This window comes from Gadus morhua, chromosome 3 (genome assembly GCF_902167405.1).
Source record: "Gadus morhua chromosome 3, gadMor3.0, whole genome shotgun sequence".
In the NCBI taxonomy this organism is placed as follows: domain Eukaryota; kingdom Metazoa; phylum Chordata; class Actinopteri; order Gadiformes; family Gadidae; genus Gadus; species Gadus morhua.
In genome coordinates, this window is record NC_044050.1 from 23,446,437 (window position 1) to 23,463,971 (window position 17,535).

General features: G+C 45.8%; 2 protein-coding genes across 5 annotated transcripts in view; both read right to left on the reverse strand.

Moving 5' to 3' along the window:
* LOC115540372 (ras and Rab interactor 2) overlaps positions 1 to 3,484 on the reverse strand; it is a 31,846-nt gene extending 28,362 nt beyond the window's left edge. For all 3 annotated transcript variants that reach the window (XM_030351584.1, XM_030351583.1, XM_030351585.1), the window contains exon 1: positions 3,306 to 3,484. The gene's annotated coding sequence lies outside the window, so the exon portion shown is untranslated. The remainder of the gene's footprint in view (positions 1 to 3,305) is intronic.
* Positions 3,485 to 3,798: 314 nt separating this feature from the next.
* Positions 3,799 to 17,535, reverse strand: part of LOC115539861 (sodium/potassium/calcium exchanger 3) — a 52,448-nt gene continuing 38,711 nt past the window's right edge. For both annotated transcript variants that reach the window (XM_030350704.1, XM_030350705.1), the window contains 11 exons: positions 15,372 to 15,446; positions 14,306 to 14,331; positions 14,113 to 14,166; positions 13,217 to 13,350; positions 12,165 to 12,325; positions 10,808 to 11,078; positions 9,466 to 9,632; positions 8,579 to 8,693; positions 8,080 to 8,192; positions 7,594 to 7,659; positions 3,799 to 7,158 (listed from right to left, as the gene is read on the reverse strand). In XM_030350704.1, the coding sequence (XP_030206564.1) occupies positions 7,006 to 7,158; positions 7,594 to 7,659; positions 8,080 to 8,192; positions 8,579 to 8,693; positions 9,466 to 9,632; positions 10,808 to 11,078; positions 12,165 to 12,325; positions 13,217 to 13,350; positions 14,113 to 14,166; positions 14,306 to 14,331; positions 15,372 to 15,446 (1,335 nt within the window). In that variant the 3' untranslated portion in view covers positions 3,799 to 7,005. The remainder of the gene's footprint in view (positions 7,159 to 7,593; positions 7,660 to 8,079; positions 8,193 to 8,578; positions 8,694 to 9,465; positions 9,633 to 10,807; positions 11,079 to 12,164; positions 12,326 to 13,216; positions 13,351 to 14,112; positions 14,167 to 14,305; positions 14,332 to 15,371; positions 15,447 to 17,535) is intronic.

Genomic DNA, 17,535 nt, shown 5'->3' on the forward strand with positions numbered 1-17,535 from the left:
TAGAATGGGATCTTTAAAATGAAACTGAAATCGAAACATAAGGAACGCTGAAAGATTAAAAAAAAAAGAAACTGAGTAAAGGGAATTAAAACTGAAAGAACTTGGCTGTGGACATGGAAGGACTGAGACATTAAAATGCACACACACACACACACACACACACGCGCGCACACGCAAACACACACACACACACACACCAATTAAAAGATAGCTTTTGTTTTTGAGGAAACAAGGGCCTGAGAAAAAATGTATTTGTTTTTTAGGTATGTCAGTTATTCTGTCATTAGTTGGGCTAGTATAACTAATATTCAATGAGGTGTGTATTGGAAACAGTTTTTTATTATAAACATGACCTGCAAAATGTTGAGTTAACCTCAGCTGGAAAGAATAATAAGCAACCAATCAGCATAGAGCAGCTGGCTGACACAGCCTTGTGTTCGTCTCTTTCTGTCGACCAAGCAGGAATATCTGCCATTTCCTCTGGCTCCGCCCAATCAGGTTTTTAAGGGTATGGAAAGAGTGGCAACACAACACCAACATAGACCTGAACCGGGCCAATGGGCACGCATTCAGGGTACGACTGTTTTAATGAAAGAACTACTAAATAACAGCCTCCCGCCCACGTGACACCATTAGCAGTTAACAATGACAAAAAATATGCAGAGCAGGCAACACGACCACATGAGCCCTCGGTATAAACTAGCCCGGTATAAATAACTATCTGTGTTTTTTGTCTCCAAAAGGGCAAACATTACACACACATCCGCAATATTAATTCACAATGTTTTCTAAAAAACATGTGAATATCTCAGTGTACTTGTCTGTCCCAACCACTGTGCAGCCAAGTGGAAAGATTTGCTAAAACCCCATGCTGTGCAACTCCTAACCACTAATGAACAATATGAACTGAAAGACAAAGCCCGAGACAAAAGCCTTTTAGATATTTGTTTTTGTGTTCAAGAGCTACCTAGAAGCATTTGGGTCAGTCGTTCTGGATGGGTTCAGCTGAAGCTCTTGGCCAACATCCTGCGGGTGAGGGATGAGAATGATTGGCATGCTTTTATTTAAACATGCCAACAGCAAGGGAAAACCGAGGGGGGGGGGGGGGGGGGGGGGGGGGGGGTGGGGGGAGAGGTTGTTGGGTTGTTCACAGGGCTAACCCACCGAATATATCTGTCTCGGCTCGTCAAATCTCATCCGGTAATCAATCTTCTTGGAGCAGCGGAATCCAACGCACACTCTCTCCTCAGATCATTAAGAAGTGCGTCAACTCTTTCATCTGTGTTTCGCAGAAGGAAAATAAATCAAGTGGCTTTGGATATGGGGGGATGCCAACGTACCCTTCAACTAAAGTTGTGGTTGGGAACCAGTGTAAGCGGCAAGCAGCGCCCAGCTTCAACTTTCCACACCAGCATGGTCAACCGAGGGAAAGACTGGGCATTTCCCTGGTTCTTTGGAGCGAGCAGTAGGAATCCTGCAGTCGGCTACTCCCTCATTAAATTGGGAACCAAAATAAAAGCGTGGCTGATGTCCTTCAGACTTTGCTGTTTTGCCCACATCACCGGTTCTGTCAGGAATCACTTTTGACATTGATTTAACCATTTGTGGCATAAAATGGTAATACAATTTAGTTTGGTGGTATGGTTCAACTCTTTTCTGGTGCTCTCTGCTGCAGGATTGAATGCATGACACAGATGTCAGATACAGAATACCAGCAGCATACCAACATTTTGACCTAAGTCAATGTATGTCTCTGGTCTATCTGTATTTTGAGCCCAATGCCTAACACTGACATGCTCCCAAATAGCGCAATACATAGGACATCAATCCAATCGCCTTATCTCTTAACAGAATACTCTCTTTCTCCTTTATTCCAAACTAACTCAGCAGCCAAAAGTTAAAGTTTCCTAACATTATTGTTGAGTAATTGAGATTTGATAAGAGAGAAGCAGAGTGCTACATAAACAGGAAACAGGAACTCTGATAAACATGATTATAGTTGATCAAAACACAACAAACAACATAAATACAGGTTTCAAGAGACTGTATTTTTTTTTAGACACTAAACAACTTGAATGAAATTAAAGAACAGGGATGGAACCTATTAACAAGTTTAAGGGCCTGTCATGTACAGTTTCCAGCAGAGAGAACATTTAGTTTAAGAAGCTGTGCAAACTTTAATATATAAAAGGACAGGTCCAGATTTGCCCCTCTGAAATGGACTTGAGTGTTTGAACAGCTACCATCTCTGCATCTGTTCAATATAAAAGCTCAGCCCTCAATACAACAGCCCCAGACAGTTTTATCTTCCACTCATGACATCACTTCTTTATTGTTTTTGTGGCGTTTCCATTGCTGCCCCAGATGAATCTGTGGGCTTTTTAAACAGCCCTATCGACCAATGAGGGCGACAGGTAAACAACAGTGCAAGATGACATGAAGAAAGAATCTTACAGCTGTGAAATGCACTCTTTTGAACTTTAAAAGACAACAGTCATGGTATAAAATACCAGCTGACAAATCAGAAACATCTTCCCTGGAGAGAAAGTGAAGAGAAAAGGGAGAGAGGATATTTTCAATGGCATAAGCTTGGAACATATTTAGTTTAGCAGTTGACTGTATCCCTTCCAAGCCTTTTGGTATTATTTGGCCTTCCATACCCATGTGGGCCACCTGGAACACAAACGCCTTGCCTTAGAACTGGAGATAATCTCCAAACCCGATAGCAGAGGGGCTTTAGGAAGAATGCTAGCCAATAGGCATAATAAAAAATATAGGCTAGACAGACATCTACTGACTGCAGAAAACAGACAATGACTCACTGGCATGAGAATAAGATTATTGTCCCCATAGGTCTATGGTCTAGTCCAGGTTATACAAGTCTAAACGATTGCATCTGTCCCAAGAACTTGCACGAATACCACTCAGAAAAGTGAGGGAGTAGGGGAAAAGGTATGGAAAGTTAGAAAAGCACATTTTTAACAGAAAAATACATGATTGCATGATGGAACAGGGACAATTTAACTTAGATAGTTCAAGTCGTCTGACTTGTTCATAGTTGTGTGCGGGAATGTGTTTTTCTTTGTAATAAATTATTAAAATAGTGTTCGTGTTTGAGAAGGGTGGGACAACTGACCACGGTCTGCTTTTCTACACATTTCAGTGGGCTAACATTACTTTTATTGGTCACCATGCTATCTTGTTTACACATACAAAAGCCTGAAGTCGTATAGAACAAAGGGATAACGTTCTTGTAGTAGAAAGAAACAACTTTAAACATCATGACGAGAAAACAACTCCCTTACCTTTACAAGGTCTCCGAAACTCGAGGCGTTGTGTCTTTACGGTCAGTGAAAGGCATCATAGGTAAACATAGTTCGCCTTGTTTCTCTTTCGGAACGCATCGAGAGCCGACCGTGTGCATTTCAGTGTTCATAGCTCACGTCGAGCGGCGTTGCAGCGCCTCGGCGCCCCGCTGCGGTTTCCGAGGAGACTGGGAAGAGGAGGAGAGGAGGGGAGGCGGAGCCACGTGACCACCGTTGGAATGCCGCGTGAAAAAAGTGATGGAGGCGCATCCTCACCTTTGACCCCTGTGTTTTCCAAATGTTTTGCAATATAGGCCTATGCTTTTATTACAGTCGTGTAGGCCTCAATTTTTTTTTATCCTTTGTAATTTGAGTACATTTAAATGACAAGTAGTTCTATGATGCGCTCTGTATTGTGATGACAAGTGGGGTTAAAGGTCCATGAAGTGAAGCAAACACATTTTGAAACAACAAAATAGAAACAAAAAGCCAGTCTGCATGTAAATCAATTTATTGCAAGAAGACCCTGGGGAAACAATGCTAAACGTATCTTCTGTGGTACACAGTTCTATTCAGAGGCCCCCACAAAAACGAGGATTTACAAACAAATAACAAAGACAAATAATGCATATGCATAATGCATAAAATTACATTAGTCGACTGAGAACTACTTGCGTAGACCTTAATACTCCTGATATCTGAAATATGATTGCCTATCCCGTGTATTTATAATAATGTTCCCCGTTTTGAAATGCACAGCATAATAAAAACTGTATATTTTGATCCTGGTCATATCTTAACATTACACACAAAATAATTTGAGTTATGAAAGAGTCATGCGCACAACCTTTTTAAAACTATATAGAGCCTATCTACAAAATACCCAAACGAATGGAAAATGTACCAATTCATTGTCTTCACTGGAAACGTATAAACACAGCGACCACAGAGCCCTCTTTTGTCTCTCCAACAATCACATTGACATTGATTCAGAGTGGTTTGCATTGAGAGGAGACCCAATAAAACACAATCATAAATATCAATCACCTTAGAGTAAGCAATAAAAATAAAATGAAAAACACCTTGCAAATTTCTCCACAGTTTTTCTGAAAGCATGCTTCAAACGGAGAGGCAATAATGCCGTTTACAAGAGGAGGCTTTGGCTCAAATACAAGCAGGAACCCGGCCGCTAAGCTGGCTGTAGTAGACTCAAATACAGGGAGGCATTGCAGAGGTTCAAGTGCTGTATCGTTGTTAAAAAAGCGATGTTGTTTCCGAGCCCGTCGTATTGTGTTAATATGTTATCGTCCTGAAGTACAACGGGTTTGTCCTTACGATGTGTAATTCCTTACTGAACTAACATGCAAGGGATTAGCAGCAGTGGTGCACGCTCTCCTTTTAACCTGCCACGTTGAGACAAACTATGTGGGAAATCAAAGCTTCTGCTCAGCAAGGACGGTCCGGCCAAATGATATAACATGGGCAAACCAGCCAAACGATAGCTGGGATACTTCGATAAGCCTTCTGCTTCAAAACAATTGTTTTTATTGACGGTTGTTTATTTGTTATTTATTTACAATATACAAATGCTCATAGTTTTTTCTGAAACTATACAAAACTTATAAATTATATAGATCTATTCTTAAATATAAACAACATCAAGTCAGATTCCAGTACTTATAGTATATATATATATATCAGGTACAGTAAATGTACATCGCCTTAAGGAACAAACAGAAAGCATTCCAGTTGATATCTCGTACACAATCCAAGGGTACTGAAACTGGTGGTCGACATTATCCTTGAATAAATTAATTCATAAATAAATTATGATTATGTCTTCCCAGTCACAGTGAAGTCCTTGGTGCCCCTAGAAAATACAACACACACCAGCGCGCACACGCACACACACACACACACACACACACACACACACAGCCCCCGCATCTACAAAGTCTCAAGCTCAGGTCCAAATCTCTTCACGGTCATCAACTATCATTTGTTCTCAAACTACTTTTGTCTTAGAAGAACAGGGCTTGTACATCGCAATGAAGATCTCCATTTTGGAGGCATTGGAGCAATGGAATGTTAGTTATTGTGTTGGTAATCATGTTTTTTCGGTCATCGTTTAGCAATAAATCGTGAAAGTATTTGTGGGAAGTTATTGTTACCTTTGAAACTGCCACAGCATATCTCATGCAAGGTAAGCGTAGGTTACGGTTTAATTATGTTGATCTAGGATTTTACAGGGCTACATCTCTCTTGAGTCCTCTCAATATGCGGGAGCATTGCAGACAAAAAATTCCAAGATGTATTGTGATGCACAAGCCCTGCTAGGAGTATCGTACTCAGCTCTGATGCAAACCTGACGTACTCACCCTGTAGCACAAAGTCCTATAGTCTAGGGAAATCTTCTTATTCAGTAGTTACACGATTAAAACAACCTGTAGCTGGCTCACAACAGTAATATCATATCATGTTTAATCAATAAAGTGACAGTGCTGGATTTCAATTCAATTCCAGAATGATCCCTTTCCTATTTTTGGACTAAACTGTAGGAAAATATACCACATATTTAATTAGCTATATCTGTAAGGGAAACCAAACAAAAACATCCAAAGACAAGACTTAATATCATCAGTATAGTCAAATATTTGGGTTTGCTCAGTGCAAAGCATCAGGAGTGGTGAATACAGCATGCTATATGAATCTCTTAGGGCAGATACTCAGCAAGGTAGAGAGACTGAGGCATTTGGAAAGGGGTCACTAACAATAATTCTAGTTGCTGACTCTTTGTCAAGGAAAAATATACAATATAGTGACTTTCGATACCAAATGTAGGTGTGCAAGAGAGAATTCATAAATCCAGGAAACATGAGCATCAGTATAACTCTTAAATATGGACAAAGAAATCCAGTTAGAAATACGTGAATGCACTTTACACACTCATATTTTAAACACATACAAAGAGTAACAAACGACCCTATTAGGCTAAAAATCGCTTTAAGCACGTGATCTGTCCCGTTCGGTTGGGTTAGTCAGTGAGTTAAAGTAGCAGCTTCTCCCTGTCGTTCAACGCCTGCCGTTGAACTGAACGCAGGTCGGTTCCTCTCAACCGTTTCCACCCCTCAGCTCGTGACCGGGTAGCCAGGAGTAGCCTAGTTCGCCCGCTCGGACATCTTCTTCGATCCCTTTTGACCACGAATGGGCTCCCTCTCCTCCGTCTCCTCCTCCTCCTCCTCCTCCTCTTCCTCCTGCTCCTCCTCTTTGATTCAGTCCAGTAATCCAACCCAATAAACCCTAAGACATCCTTTTCGATTCCTTTTGACCATGACTGGGCTCCCTCCCTCTTCTCCTCCTCCTCCTCATCCTCCTCTTCCTCTTCCTCCTGCTACTCTTCTTTGATTCAGTCCAGTAATCCAACCCCAAGAAACCCTCAGACAGCCTCTTCTTCTGACTCTGGTGTTCATCTGTCACGTATTGCACCAAGGTTCAAATCATATAAAGCTCTATAGACATATCTGGAGATGGCTGGAGCTTCCAGGGTTGTGCAGGGGGAGTAGGGGGGGGGGGGGGGGGGGGGGGGGGGGGGGGGGGTGAAGGAGGAGGCCGGATGGGACCCCAGCAGCCAGGTGGGACGTCCTCCGTCTCCGAAGAAGAAGAAGACGCAGATGTGAGGCGAAGAGGGAGCGGAGGCAGGTCAGTGGATGTCCGAGCACATGGGCAGGTTGACGAAGGTGAAGACGTTGAACTCGATGAGGATGGAGAAGCAGAGGAAGATGGAGTACATGAGCAGGCAGGTCAGGCCCAGACGCTTGTCCAGGGTCCACTTGTTCAAGTGGACGCCCACCACCTGGGGAGGATTCAAGGCAAGAGAGTGTGAGTCCTCGCACCCTAGCATCACAGTCAACACCTAGCTCCAAGTAGAGCAGTCAAAATAGCACATGGGTATAGGAGTCACGTGTGCCATCCAATATAGAATCTGTCCACGCAAGCTTCTTGGACCCTCTATCCTATTAACAACATGACTTCTTTTGAAATCTATACTACATGGATCCTGTGTGCAACCTCACCACACACACATACTCCCACACAAATACTTAACTGTGTGTGTGCGTGTGCGTGTGTGTGTGTGTGTGTGTGTGTGTGTGTGTGTGTGTGTGTGTGTGTGTGTGTGTGTGTGTGTGTGTGTGAGTGAGTGAGTGAGTGAGTGTGTGTGTGTGTGTGTGTGTGTGTGTGTGTGTGTGTGTGAGTGAGTGAGTATGTGTCTGTGTTGCTGCATACTCACTGTGAGGAACACTGAGGCCAGTAGAAGAACAACAGAAAATATGAGTCCCCTACTGTTGAGATGGACCTGGGAACACACAGACACACAGACACACACACACACACACACACACACACACACACACACACACACACACACACACACACACACACAAAAACACAGTTAGCAACCACGTGATTTTTGCATTTCCATTGACATTTAGGTACAATTATCATTGTACCATATAAATATGTTGAAAGAAAGAGTCCAACCATATCAAACTGTGGAACGCCTTTTGAGTTAATCATTTACTGATCTCATCCAGTCATTCAACCTGCAACCCCCCCCCCTCCCCCCTCCTGCCCGTCCATTAAGTGAGTGAGAGTACAACCTAGACAGATTGCCATGTGCGCTATACTATACCGGCTATACAAACTTGGCTTGCTATTCTATTCTTATCCCCCCCCCCCCCCAGCACCCTGGCACCCAAGGCCAGCGTTGACTCACCACGGAGCCGTAGTCGACGCAGAGCGTCTGCAGCATCCACGGCAGCCCCAGGCCCACCAGGATGTCAAACACATTGCTGCCGATGGAGTTAGAGATGGCCATGTCTCCCAGACCTGGGGGGAGGAGAGCGACACGTCACGGCCTGCAGCGGGTCATGTGACACGTCGGTGATGACATAGCTGATAATGATAACATGCATAGCGTGTTTTAATCATTCCCCAAGGCTTCAAATTGACTGGGAATGATCATAAACAATGCTCTTTATGTGCATTATGTGTGTGAGAGTGAGTGAGCGAGTAAATTAGTTTGTGTGTGTGGTGCAGGTCGACACTGGCATGTGTTTTTGAACGTGTGTGTGCGAGTGTGTGTGCGTGTGTGAGCGAGTGAGCGAATGAGTGTGTGAGTGAGTTTGTGTGCGTCTACATGTGCCTGGGTTTGTATGTGTGCTTGCATGCGTTAGAGTAGGTGTGTCACACGGCGAGCCGACCCGAAGACTTACCTTGGCGTGCGACGATGAGACTGGCCATGCAGTCGGGCACGCTGGTGCCAGCGGCCAGGAAGGTGATGCCCATGATGACATCAGGGATGCCCAGGGTGTACCCGATGACCGTCACCTGGGGGACAACACACACAACAACCCACTCTCCTTCAATGAACGTTGGTTTTGCTGTTTTATACGCTTTTTTAAAACCAAAAATAGAGGCTATAACGAATAGAGCAGCACATGCATATTTATTTGCGGTCACTACAACATTTCACTCTTGCACAGAAGGTTGTAAGCAAAACAAAAGTCACAACTCCTGGTTCTCCCTGTGTTTAGCAAAAGCACAGCTTCAATGACCGCTTTGTTCTTACTGACACTGTGGTTGTGAGAGAGGGAGAGAGAGAGAGGGAGGGAGGGATGGAGGGAGAGAGAGAGAGAGAGGCAGAGAGAGAGAGAGAGAGAGAGGCAGAGAGAGAGGGGCAAAGATAGAGAGAGAGAGAGACAGAGAGAGAGGTAAAGAGAGAGAGAGACAGAGAGAGAGAGGGAGAGAGAGGGACCGAGCGAGGGAGAGGGAAAGAGAGGGGGACAGGAGAGAGGGGGAGAGAGAGAGAGAGAGAGGGGGAGAGAGTGACGGGGGAGAGAGAGAGAGGGGGAGAGAGAGAGAGAGAGAGAGAGAGAGAGAGAGAGAGAGGGAGAGAGAGAGACGGACAGAGAGAGACTGAGTGAGAGAGAGACACGGAGAGAGAGGGAGAGGGAGACAGTTGGAGGGAGAGAGACAGAGTGAGAGAGAGAGAAAGAGAGACAGCGGGAGACAGAGATGAGAGGGAGAAAGAGGGAGACGGAGAGGAGAGAGAGAAAGGGGGAGGCGGAGAGGAGGGGCGGAGCCAGAGGCGGGGACTGACCATCCAGACCATGATGTAGGAGAGGCCGGCGATCCACACGGTGGCCGTGAAGAAGGCAACCATGAACCACTTCTCCCAGGGCTTCTTGTTGCAGTTGGGCACGGTGAGGAACAGCAGCAGGCACAGCGGCCACATGGCCAGCCACTTGAGCTTGTTGCACGCCCCCGCTGGAAGACAAGAGGACCACGCTAACCTCGTTAGCCATTACGCTAATGAGCGGGAACAGGGAGGCTTTGTTGTCTTCTGTTTTTTTTCTCTCCTTTCATCTCATCAAGGAGACAAGCACACGCAGAAACGTGCAGACGGGAACAAAGCCGCCGGATCGTGCTGGCGGCACGGTTGTGTGATGTGGGAGTGGAGAGGGGGCCAAGAGGCAGAACGATAGGTGAGGTGGAACGAGCTCCCTGCCGATGGAATCGCTCACCAGCTTCAGCAAGAGACTCAAAACTCACATGCAATTATGTGTCTTGTACGTTCTGTCACTTAATGTACGCACTTATTGTATGTTGTACGCCATGGCACTTAAAAATAGTCACTAGCATTGTGGAGCACCTTATCCTAGCTATCCTTGTTGTATACGGGGAATGGGTTAACCTAGCGATTGTTAGTTCTTGGCACTTGGTTCTATGAACAACCTTACTGTACCGACAGCAATAAATATATTTCAGCTAAGAAATCATGTGTGAAGGTCGTTCCATGTCATTACTAGTTAGATATTTGAAGATGAATTACATTCATTCTATGGAAAACTGACGCTAACACATTTCCATGTGTCCATAACTTCCATCCATCCATAATCAAGCTCCATAATCAATAATCTTAATCAAGATGCTAATCCGGATCAGAGTATGCTGCCCCATCTGCTTGGAACACCCTCCAGAAAGACTTTCAGAACCGATCTCATTTGATGCCTTTGGCTCATTACTTTTAAGGACTTATTATGTGGAAATATTGGACCATGTACCGTACGTGTGTATAATCCCTTACTTGAAATCCCCAAATGGTCTTAAAATTTGGTGTAAATTGTGCGTTTTGCTAGTATGAAAGATTTAATCTCAATGAGACTTTTACCTGGTTAAATAGTGGTTAAATAAAGGTTGGATAATAAGGAGGTGTGAGCTGTATTCATACCTAACTATATATTCCTAAATGTTGTTGATGCGTGTGTGTGTGTGTGTGTGTGTGTGTGTGTGTGTGTGTGAGTGTAGCGGTACCTGCTTGTATGCTTACGTGTCTTAAATGTTCTGCATTTTGACCAAACAAATTTCCCAACTATGTGATAATAAAGTATACTTTGACTTTGATATTTGGTTAAATAAAGGTTGAATGAATAAAAAGCGACCTGGGATCCTGAAGGGCACCAGGGGCCCGTCGTGGCCTTCCTCGCCGTCCCCCTCCTCGTCGTTGGCGTTGTTGTCGTTGTCCTCGTTCTCGTTCTCCGCCTCCTTGGCAGGCTCCGCCCCCTGGGCGCGGCCCCGCCCGTTCAGACCCCGCTCGGCCCCGCCCAACCCGTTCTCCAAGCCACGCCTCTCCGGCGCCCGGGCCGCCGAGTCCGAGTCGCCGTTGGTGATGCGGTTGACGCGCGTCTCCGAGGTGTTGATCAGCCGTTGTCTCTGGAAACCATGACAACCGATCGGCACCGTGATCAATACATTTACATGAAGACAATCTATTCTCCATATTACTTACATCATTGGTAAAGCAAACTCGCAAATCAATTCGCAAAAAAAATCGTTTTCTGTGAAACATTTGTGTGGCATAGGATTTCCCCTTGTTAATTTGGTTTGGGCAGAACCGAATATCGGTTGCTATGGAAACGTGACGTCACACTTTAGTACACTAGGGTGGGAGAAATATCGTTACAGAGACATATCGTTGCCCCTCATCGTGCGATCCGGGAATCGATACGCTGGCGGAAAAAATCGATATTTTAAGTATTAAAATGAGGTGCTGTAAACTGATTTCACTGCTTCTCGAGGTGGCGTTCCACACATGAATGAGGGAAACTTGAACGGAAGTTAACTAGCCAAAGACGAGTAACTGAAAAACTCAACTTTGACAATCAACAACAAAGACAGAAATCCAGCACCAACTACTTCTTATGGTATTTTGTATTCAAAGTTAGACAAGTATCGCAATGTATTGTTATAGGATTGTCTAACATTATAACGATTAACGCAGAATCTGTGTATCATCGGTCGTTTGTCATGTATCGCGTATCGTAATGTATTGTGAGGTACCCAGTGATTCCCTGGGGGCTTTTCGAATAGTGTGTCCTTGTAAACAACCCTCAAAGTAATCAGACCAAACTTTGTCCTCATCACATTATTTAGCATCTATAAACTATAATTAATGTGTAAAGTGTAATGTAATCTTCTGCGACTCAATGCATTAATTTATGGTTTTTGAAGGTGCTTTGAAGGACAAAACCCATCTCTCCCTGCTTCACTTAACCACCCATTACGAAAAGAATTTGCCGTCATTACTTTGTTGTCGTGATTCTGCTGCTGAAACACGTCTGCACGCATGTAAACAACGTAGATATAGCAAATTATTTCATTGGGAAACATGTATGTCGGTCAGTGTGGTGAACCGGCCGAATCTCCAACCCAAACCGCATTTTACCAGATCATTTCAGTAGCTGTGTTTGGGGGAAGCCGGGACGGACTTAGCGAGGGTGCGGTCTCCTCGCCGCCTACCTCGTTGATGAGCAGGCGTGAGGCCATGGTGAGGCGCGTCCGCGGGGAGAAGTGGTCGGTGATCATGATCCTCATGCCGGCCTCGGAGAAGGTGAGCTGGTGGGGGTAGGCCGACAGCAGCTCGTCCACCATCAGCACGGATGGCGTGCAGGGGTAGGTGGCTGCGGACAGACAGAGGGGTCAGAGATCTTGAGCAGACCGCCGCCACCGCGCTCTGGATCCCCTGGTTGGTTTGTAAGGCGCACTTTTCTCTTAAAGTGGCAAACCATGGGATTATGCTCCTGTTTTCTCTAAATGATGGTTAAATCTCATTGACAGTGTTAACATGGCATAGGTAATTATGTTGAAGATCGTATAAGCTTTATCACCAGGTTCAAGAAGGGGGCGGTGTCTCACAGGCCAGATGTGTTTCAGGGCTTTTGCCTGCACTGCTTTCAACTTGAGCTGGTTAACCATGGGGGGAGTTTTGGTAAACAACTAGCCTGTCTCTGTATTATAATGTACTTTAATCAAACCCAGACGTCTGGTTGTTCTCCGACACTACGTGGATGTGCCCTACTACATCGGAGATACTGTTTAAAGATCGTACAAGCAAAAGATGATCTTCTTTTAAACATTTCCCAATGCTTTAGATCTCCGTCTGTGACGGTATCTTCAACCCTTTTCGCCTCTCCACCGCAGGTTCTAATAGGTTTATCTCTGAGTGCAGCATCTTCACCTCGGTGGAAGTGGCTCAGGAGGAAGACCGGGTTGACTTGTGAGTTCGACCCCCTGGCGTCTCGCGTGTCGAGGTGTCCCTGAGCAAGACACCTCACCCTAACTGCTCCCGACTTCGCCTTGCCTGACTGACACCGCCGTCGGTGTGTGAATGCGTACGTGAACGGGTGAATGTCAGGCAATGTGTGCTTTGAGTGGCAACTGGTTAGAGAAGCGCAATGCAAATACAGCCCATTTACCATCTCTGCAGGTGTAACTGTGTGCACATGTAGCCCGCAAGCCTTGGGGATGGAGAGGGAGACATTATGAACCACACCGACGTCCGTCTGGCTTACATTTCTTGAGCAGGACGGCGGTGGGGTCGCAGCTGACGTTGTCCTCCAGGTCCGTGCTACCCGTCAGCCCGTTGGTCAGGTTCGCTGAGCTCTTCTTCCTCCGGTCAAAGTAGCGTCTCGCCCGGCCGTTAAACCTGAGTGCGGCGAGGGAATACAGAGTGTCCATGTTTAATTCAGTTAGCGTCACGGCCTTGGGCCGAGGAGTTTCTTCAATGATTTGACTATCCTAATGCATATGATCCTGTTCTTGCGTGGGTTGTAATTCTCCAACTGCTGCAATAAGCTAACCGTTTCAAGAGGATTATTAGGGCTGGGCAATGATTCAGAATTATCGCTTATCGTCTTGATATTAAGATATCGTCTTAGGGTGATAACGAGTTGATAGCCTCTATTAAAACCCTGAGCAAGGCACCCAACCCTGACTGCTCCTGACGAGCTGGCTGTTGCCTTGCATGGTTGACTCCATGTGAATGTGTGTATGAACCGCTTGAAAGTTGCTTTGGATAAAAGCATGAAATATCCTAATGTATAATCCCCTTGCATTAATGATAAGATATGCCCTTCAAGTAATCAAAATGTTAACAAACTTAAACTGATGGAAGTCTGATACCACACTTGAAACCTTCCTATGCTGCAATGGGATGACCCTCAATTCAAACGGGATGTTGAATCAAAAAGCATATTGCTATATTCGTTCCGGAATTGCATAAAACTCCCCAGGATTCTCTTGATAATAAAGAGAATCGATAGCGAACCATATCGCCTGGCCCTGGAATTCACACAGGAACCCATCAACATGATGTTATTGTGCAAGAAAAAAAGCACCTGATTAGCATGTTACCTAACCAAACACAAACACATGTGGGCAGTGGGCAGCGCACGACGGGATTACTCACTTCATAATGAGAATGTACACCATGTACATGAGGACCAGGATGAGAGACTCCCACCTAGAGATCCATAGCAGAGGGTCGTCAGTGTCATGGACTCTATTTACATCTAGCTCTACATCCATCCACATCTATCTTAGAAGATCACACTTTTGCGCATACACCCTGCCTTGCGATGCTACCTCTTGTTGCTACGTACCAGCAGACCTGCTCATCGTAGATGAACTGTTGGGAGAAGAGAAGAGCACCGGAATGGGTGTTAGTTGCTACGATGCTACAATCATTTGCAAGATGACCTCTTATATAAATGTGCCATACTTTTATTGTTATTCTAATAGGTGCTGTTGTTAGCATGTACTCCTTACATTTATTGCTACATTGTTTCTACTATTTTCTTTTCAATCTTTGGCACCAGAATTTCCTTTTCGACCAATAAAGTTCCTTCTTATCTTATCTTATGTTGCAAAGTGTCTCACTGCAGTGCAGTACATCCACCATTAGGGGGCAGGACTGAGGCAAAGCCTAGAGGCCTGATACGCTGGCTTTTAGCCTAATTGTTTACCATCTCATTCTGAGAAGTTACTTGGAAAACCAAGTTTGTGTTTGGAAGTGATTTTCGCGGTCGGTTCTCACAGTTTGTTTCAAAACGCTCCGTATGCGGAATCCCAGTTCATCCTGTGACGTCATATCACACATATGTGAACTTGCACTCTATGCACTGCTTGTTTGTGTGTGTGTCTATATGTGTGAGTGTGTGTTTCTATGTTTATGTGTGTGTGTGTGTGCACACGCGCGTGGTGTGTGTGCTCGGGAAAGCACGACAATGTCAGGTCTAGCGTGTGAAGCTAATTGGAGTGAGAAATTGGTGTGTTGTTTGTATTTGTGCCACATGACAACACACGCCATTCGATTGTCCCTGGCGTCTCTTAAACCTTTAAAGAACCCGGCAATAATGATACAAATTATCCAACCCTATTTTTAGCACACGCAGCACCATTTAATTTCACCTGTGCGTGTGTGTGTATGCAAAGGTGATGTCGTTTTTTTTAACATCGGTGCCCTTTCCATCCATGCATGTGTGTGTGTGTGTGTGTGTGTGTGTGTGTGTGTGTGTGTGTGTGCGCGCGCATGTGTGTGTGTTTGTGTGTGCGAGCGCGCGCGTGTGTGTGTGTGTGTGTGTGTGTGTGTGTGTGTGTGTGTGTGTCTGTGTGTGTGTGTGGGTGTGTGATTGCGTGTGTGTGCGTGTCCGTGCGATCAAACCTTACCGCGATGAGGGCCACGATAGAGAAGGTGTAGTACATGGAGTCCCGGAGCAGCGTCCAATGAGACAGCCTCACCGCCTGCGAGCCACAGAGAGGAACACGATCAAAAATCACACCAACTCTTTTCATTAATAAATCCGTGCCTGGAGGACAATAACAACCGAGCACTGAAGTAGGAGGAGGCCCGCCTCTGACTGCTGCATCACCGACCCACTCCCCCCCCGCCGCCCCGCCGCCACAAACACCACGCTGAATGTAAATGTAAGAGCTCTCTCCGGGGGCGACCTTGCGCATCTCACATTCATCGCGGCGGCCGGCTGAATGCCCGTCGCCCACGCAGGGAAGTGTTGATCGACTTTATGTCCGGGGATACAATGGAAGAGCCCACGACTGAGCCGTGAGTCACGCTGCTACTGTCCACGTCCGCCGGCGGCCCACTCACCGGGACTGGAGGGCGCGGGCGTGAAGAGTCCCCCCCCCCACCCAGAGGGGGCCGCTCTGAGGGTCCCCCCCCCCCCCCCCCCCCCCCCACCCCTAACCCCCATTGATCCCCCCCTCTTCTTCAACACACTGCAAAGGTGATGATCTGTGTGTTTTTGATATCGATATGTGCCCTTACGTGCATATGTGCGCACGTACGCACGCATGGATTATTAGAATACAGATACGAATATATATATATACATCTGCTTAAATCATCATCAACAATCAATCGTCCCCACATCAAGGTCGTGTAGGATCGACCGCGGCTTCGGGTGGAGGGCAGAATGAGGCACGCGGAGAGATGATGGAGGTGTTCTGTGTACAACACTGTACACTACACTGTCTTCCTTAAACTATTCATTGGCTTGTTCTTCTCCTACAGCTGCTCTACACTCTCCCAGCTGCCGTTTTAGGGAGAACATCCCGGGGCACCTAAATTCATCTGGGTAGTTGCTCTGATATGAATCTCCGATCTGGCAGTCCTACTATACTATTGATGAATTTCTTGGAAGAACTGCAAGGGGCGGAGTCACGTTTTTCCTGTTTGGTTTCTATAGAAGAAAACACATTTTTCACGAGTAGTTGAAGGTTCAGAAGGGGATTTTAATAACTGTACGCTTAATCGTTAAAGTGCCCAATTATCTACTCTGAGCAGTAAATTACTTCTGTAGGTTTCAATCTACACAGTGTTGGTTTGAAACCTCTACTGACAGTTTTCTTTTGCGGTTCACTGTGTTCACCAATCACGCACCCACAGACGCCCGCCTTCAGCCAAATGATTGGTCCAACCAAACACGAAGCAAGAGACATTGTAATGGCCCCTGTTGCTCGACTGCTCTGATATTGAAGGCGTGGCTGCTCTCCGCTCCCTTACCTGAGCGGATGAGGTTAATGTGTCTGCTAAATGATTCAATATCAATGAATGTCTTATTCAAACAAAAAGCCACCAAACAGGATGGCTGTTCCTTTATTGAGAGGAATGAATACCTTCCCCAATGTTTAACCCCAAACACCACCATGCGTCCCTAACACCAGCTGGTTCTCTCACCCTCTGTCCATAGTCAACCATCTGTGGTGGCATCACAGTGTTCATGAGTTTGAAGCGCCTTGAAACGCCATGCATTGTTTACTTTTGGGGGTGGAGAGTTTATCCTTTATTCTCTGTATCATGTGCATTAAGGGACGCGGCCCAGTTCACTGGCTGGCATGAGAGAGAGAGAGAGAGAGAGAGAGAGAGAGAGAGAGAGAGAGAGAGAGAGAGAGAGAGAGAGAGAGAGAGAGAGAGAGAGAGAGAAAGAGAGCGAGAGTGAGAGCGAGAGAGAGAGAGAGAGAGAGAGAGAGAGAGAGAGAGAGAGAGAGAGCGAGAGTGAGAGAGAGAGAGAGAGAGAGAGCGAGAGCGAGAGAGAGTTAGAGGGCAAGGGGGACAACTTTGTTAAAATAGAGTAAAAGGTGTACAACAGCAGTTAGAGAAGGTGACCTGCTAAGAGAGAGGGAGGGAAAGAGAGCATCTTCATCTCTTATGCAGTCCTGTTGTTTTATGCAGCAGAAGATAGCGGCGCTACAAAGAGTCGAGAACAGCCGCCCTACATGTGGGCACGCATCTGAGCGCGTGCATGACGGCCGATGCACTCACTGAGGAGGAGGATGCAAAACAGTCGAGCCAACTTCTCAAAAGTTTTTGGAC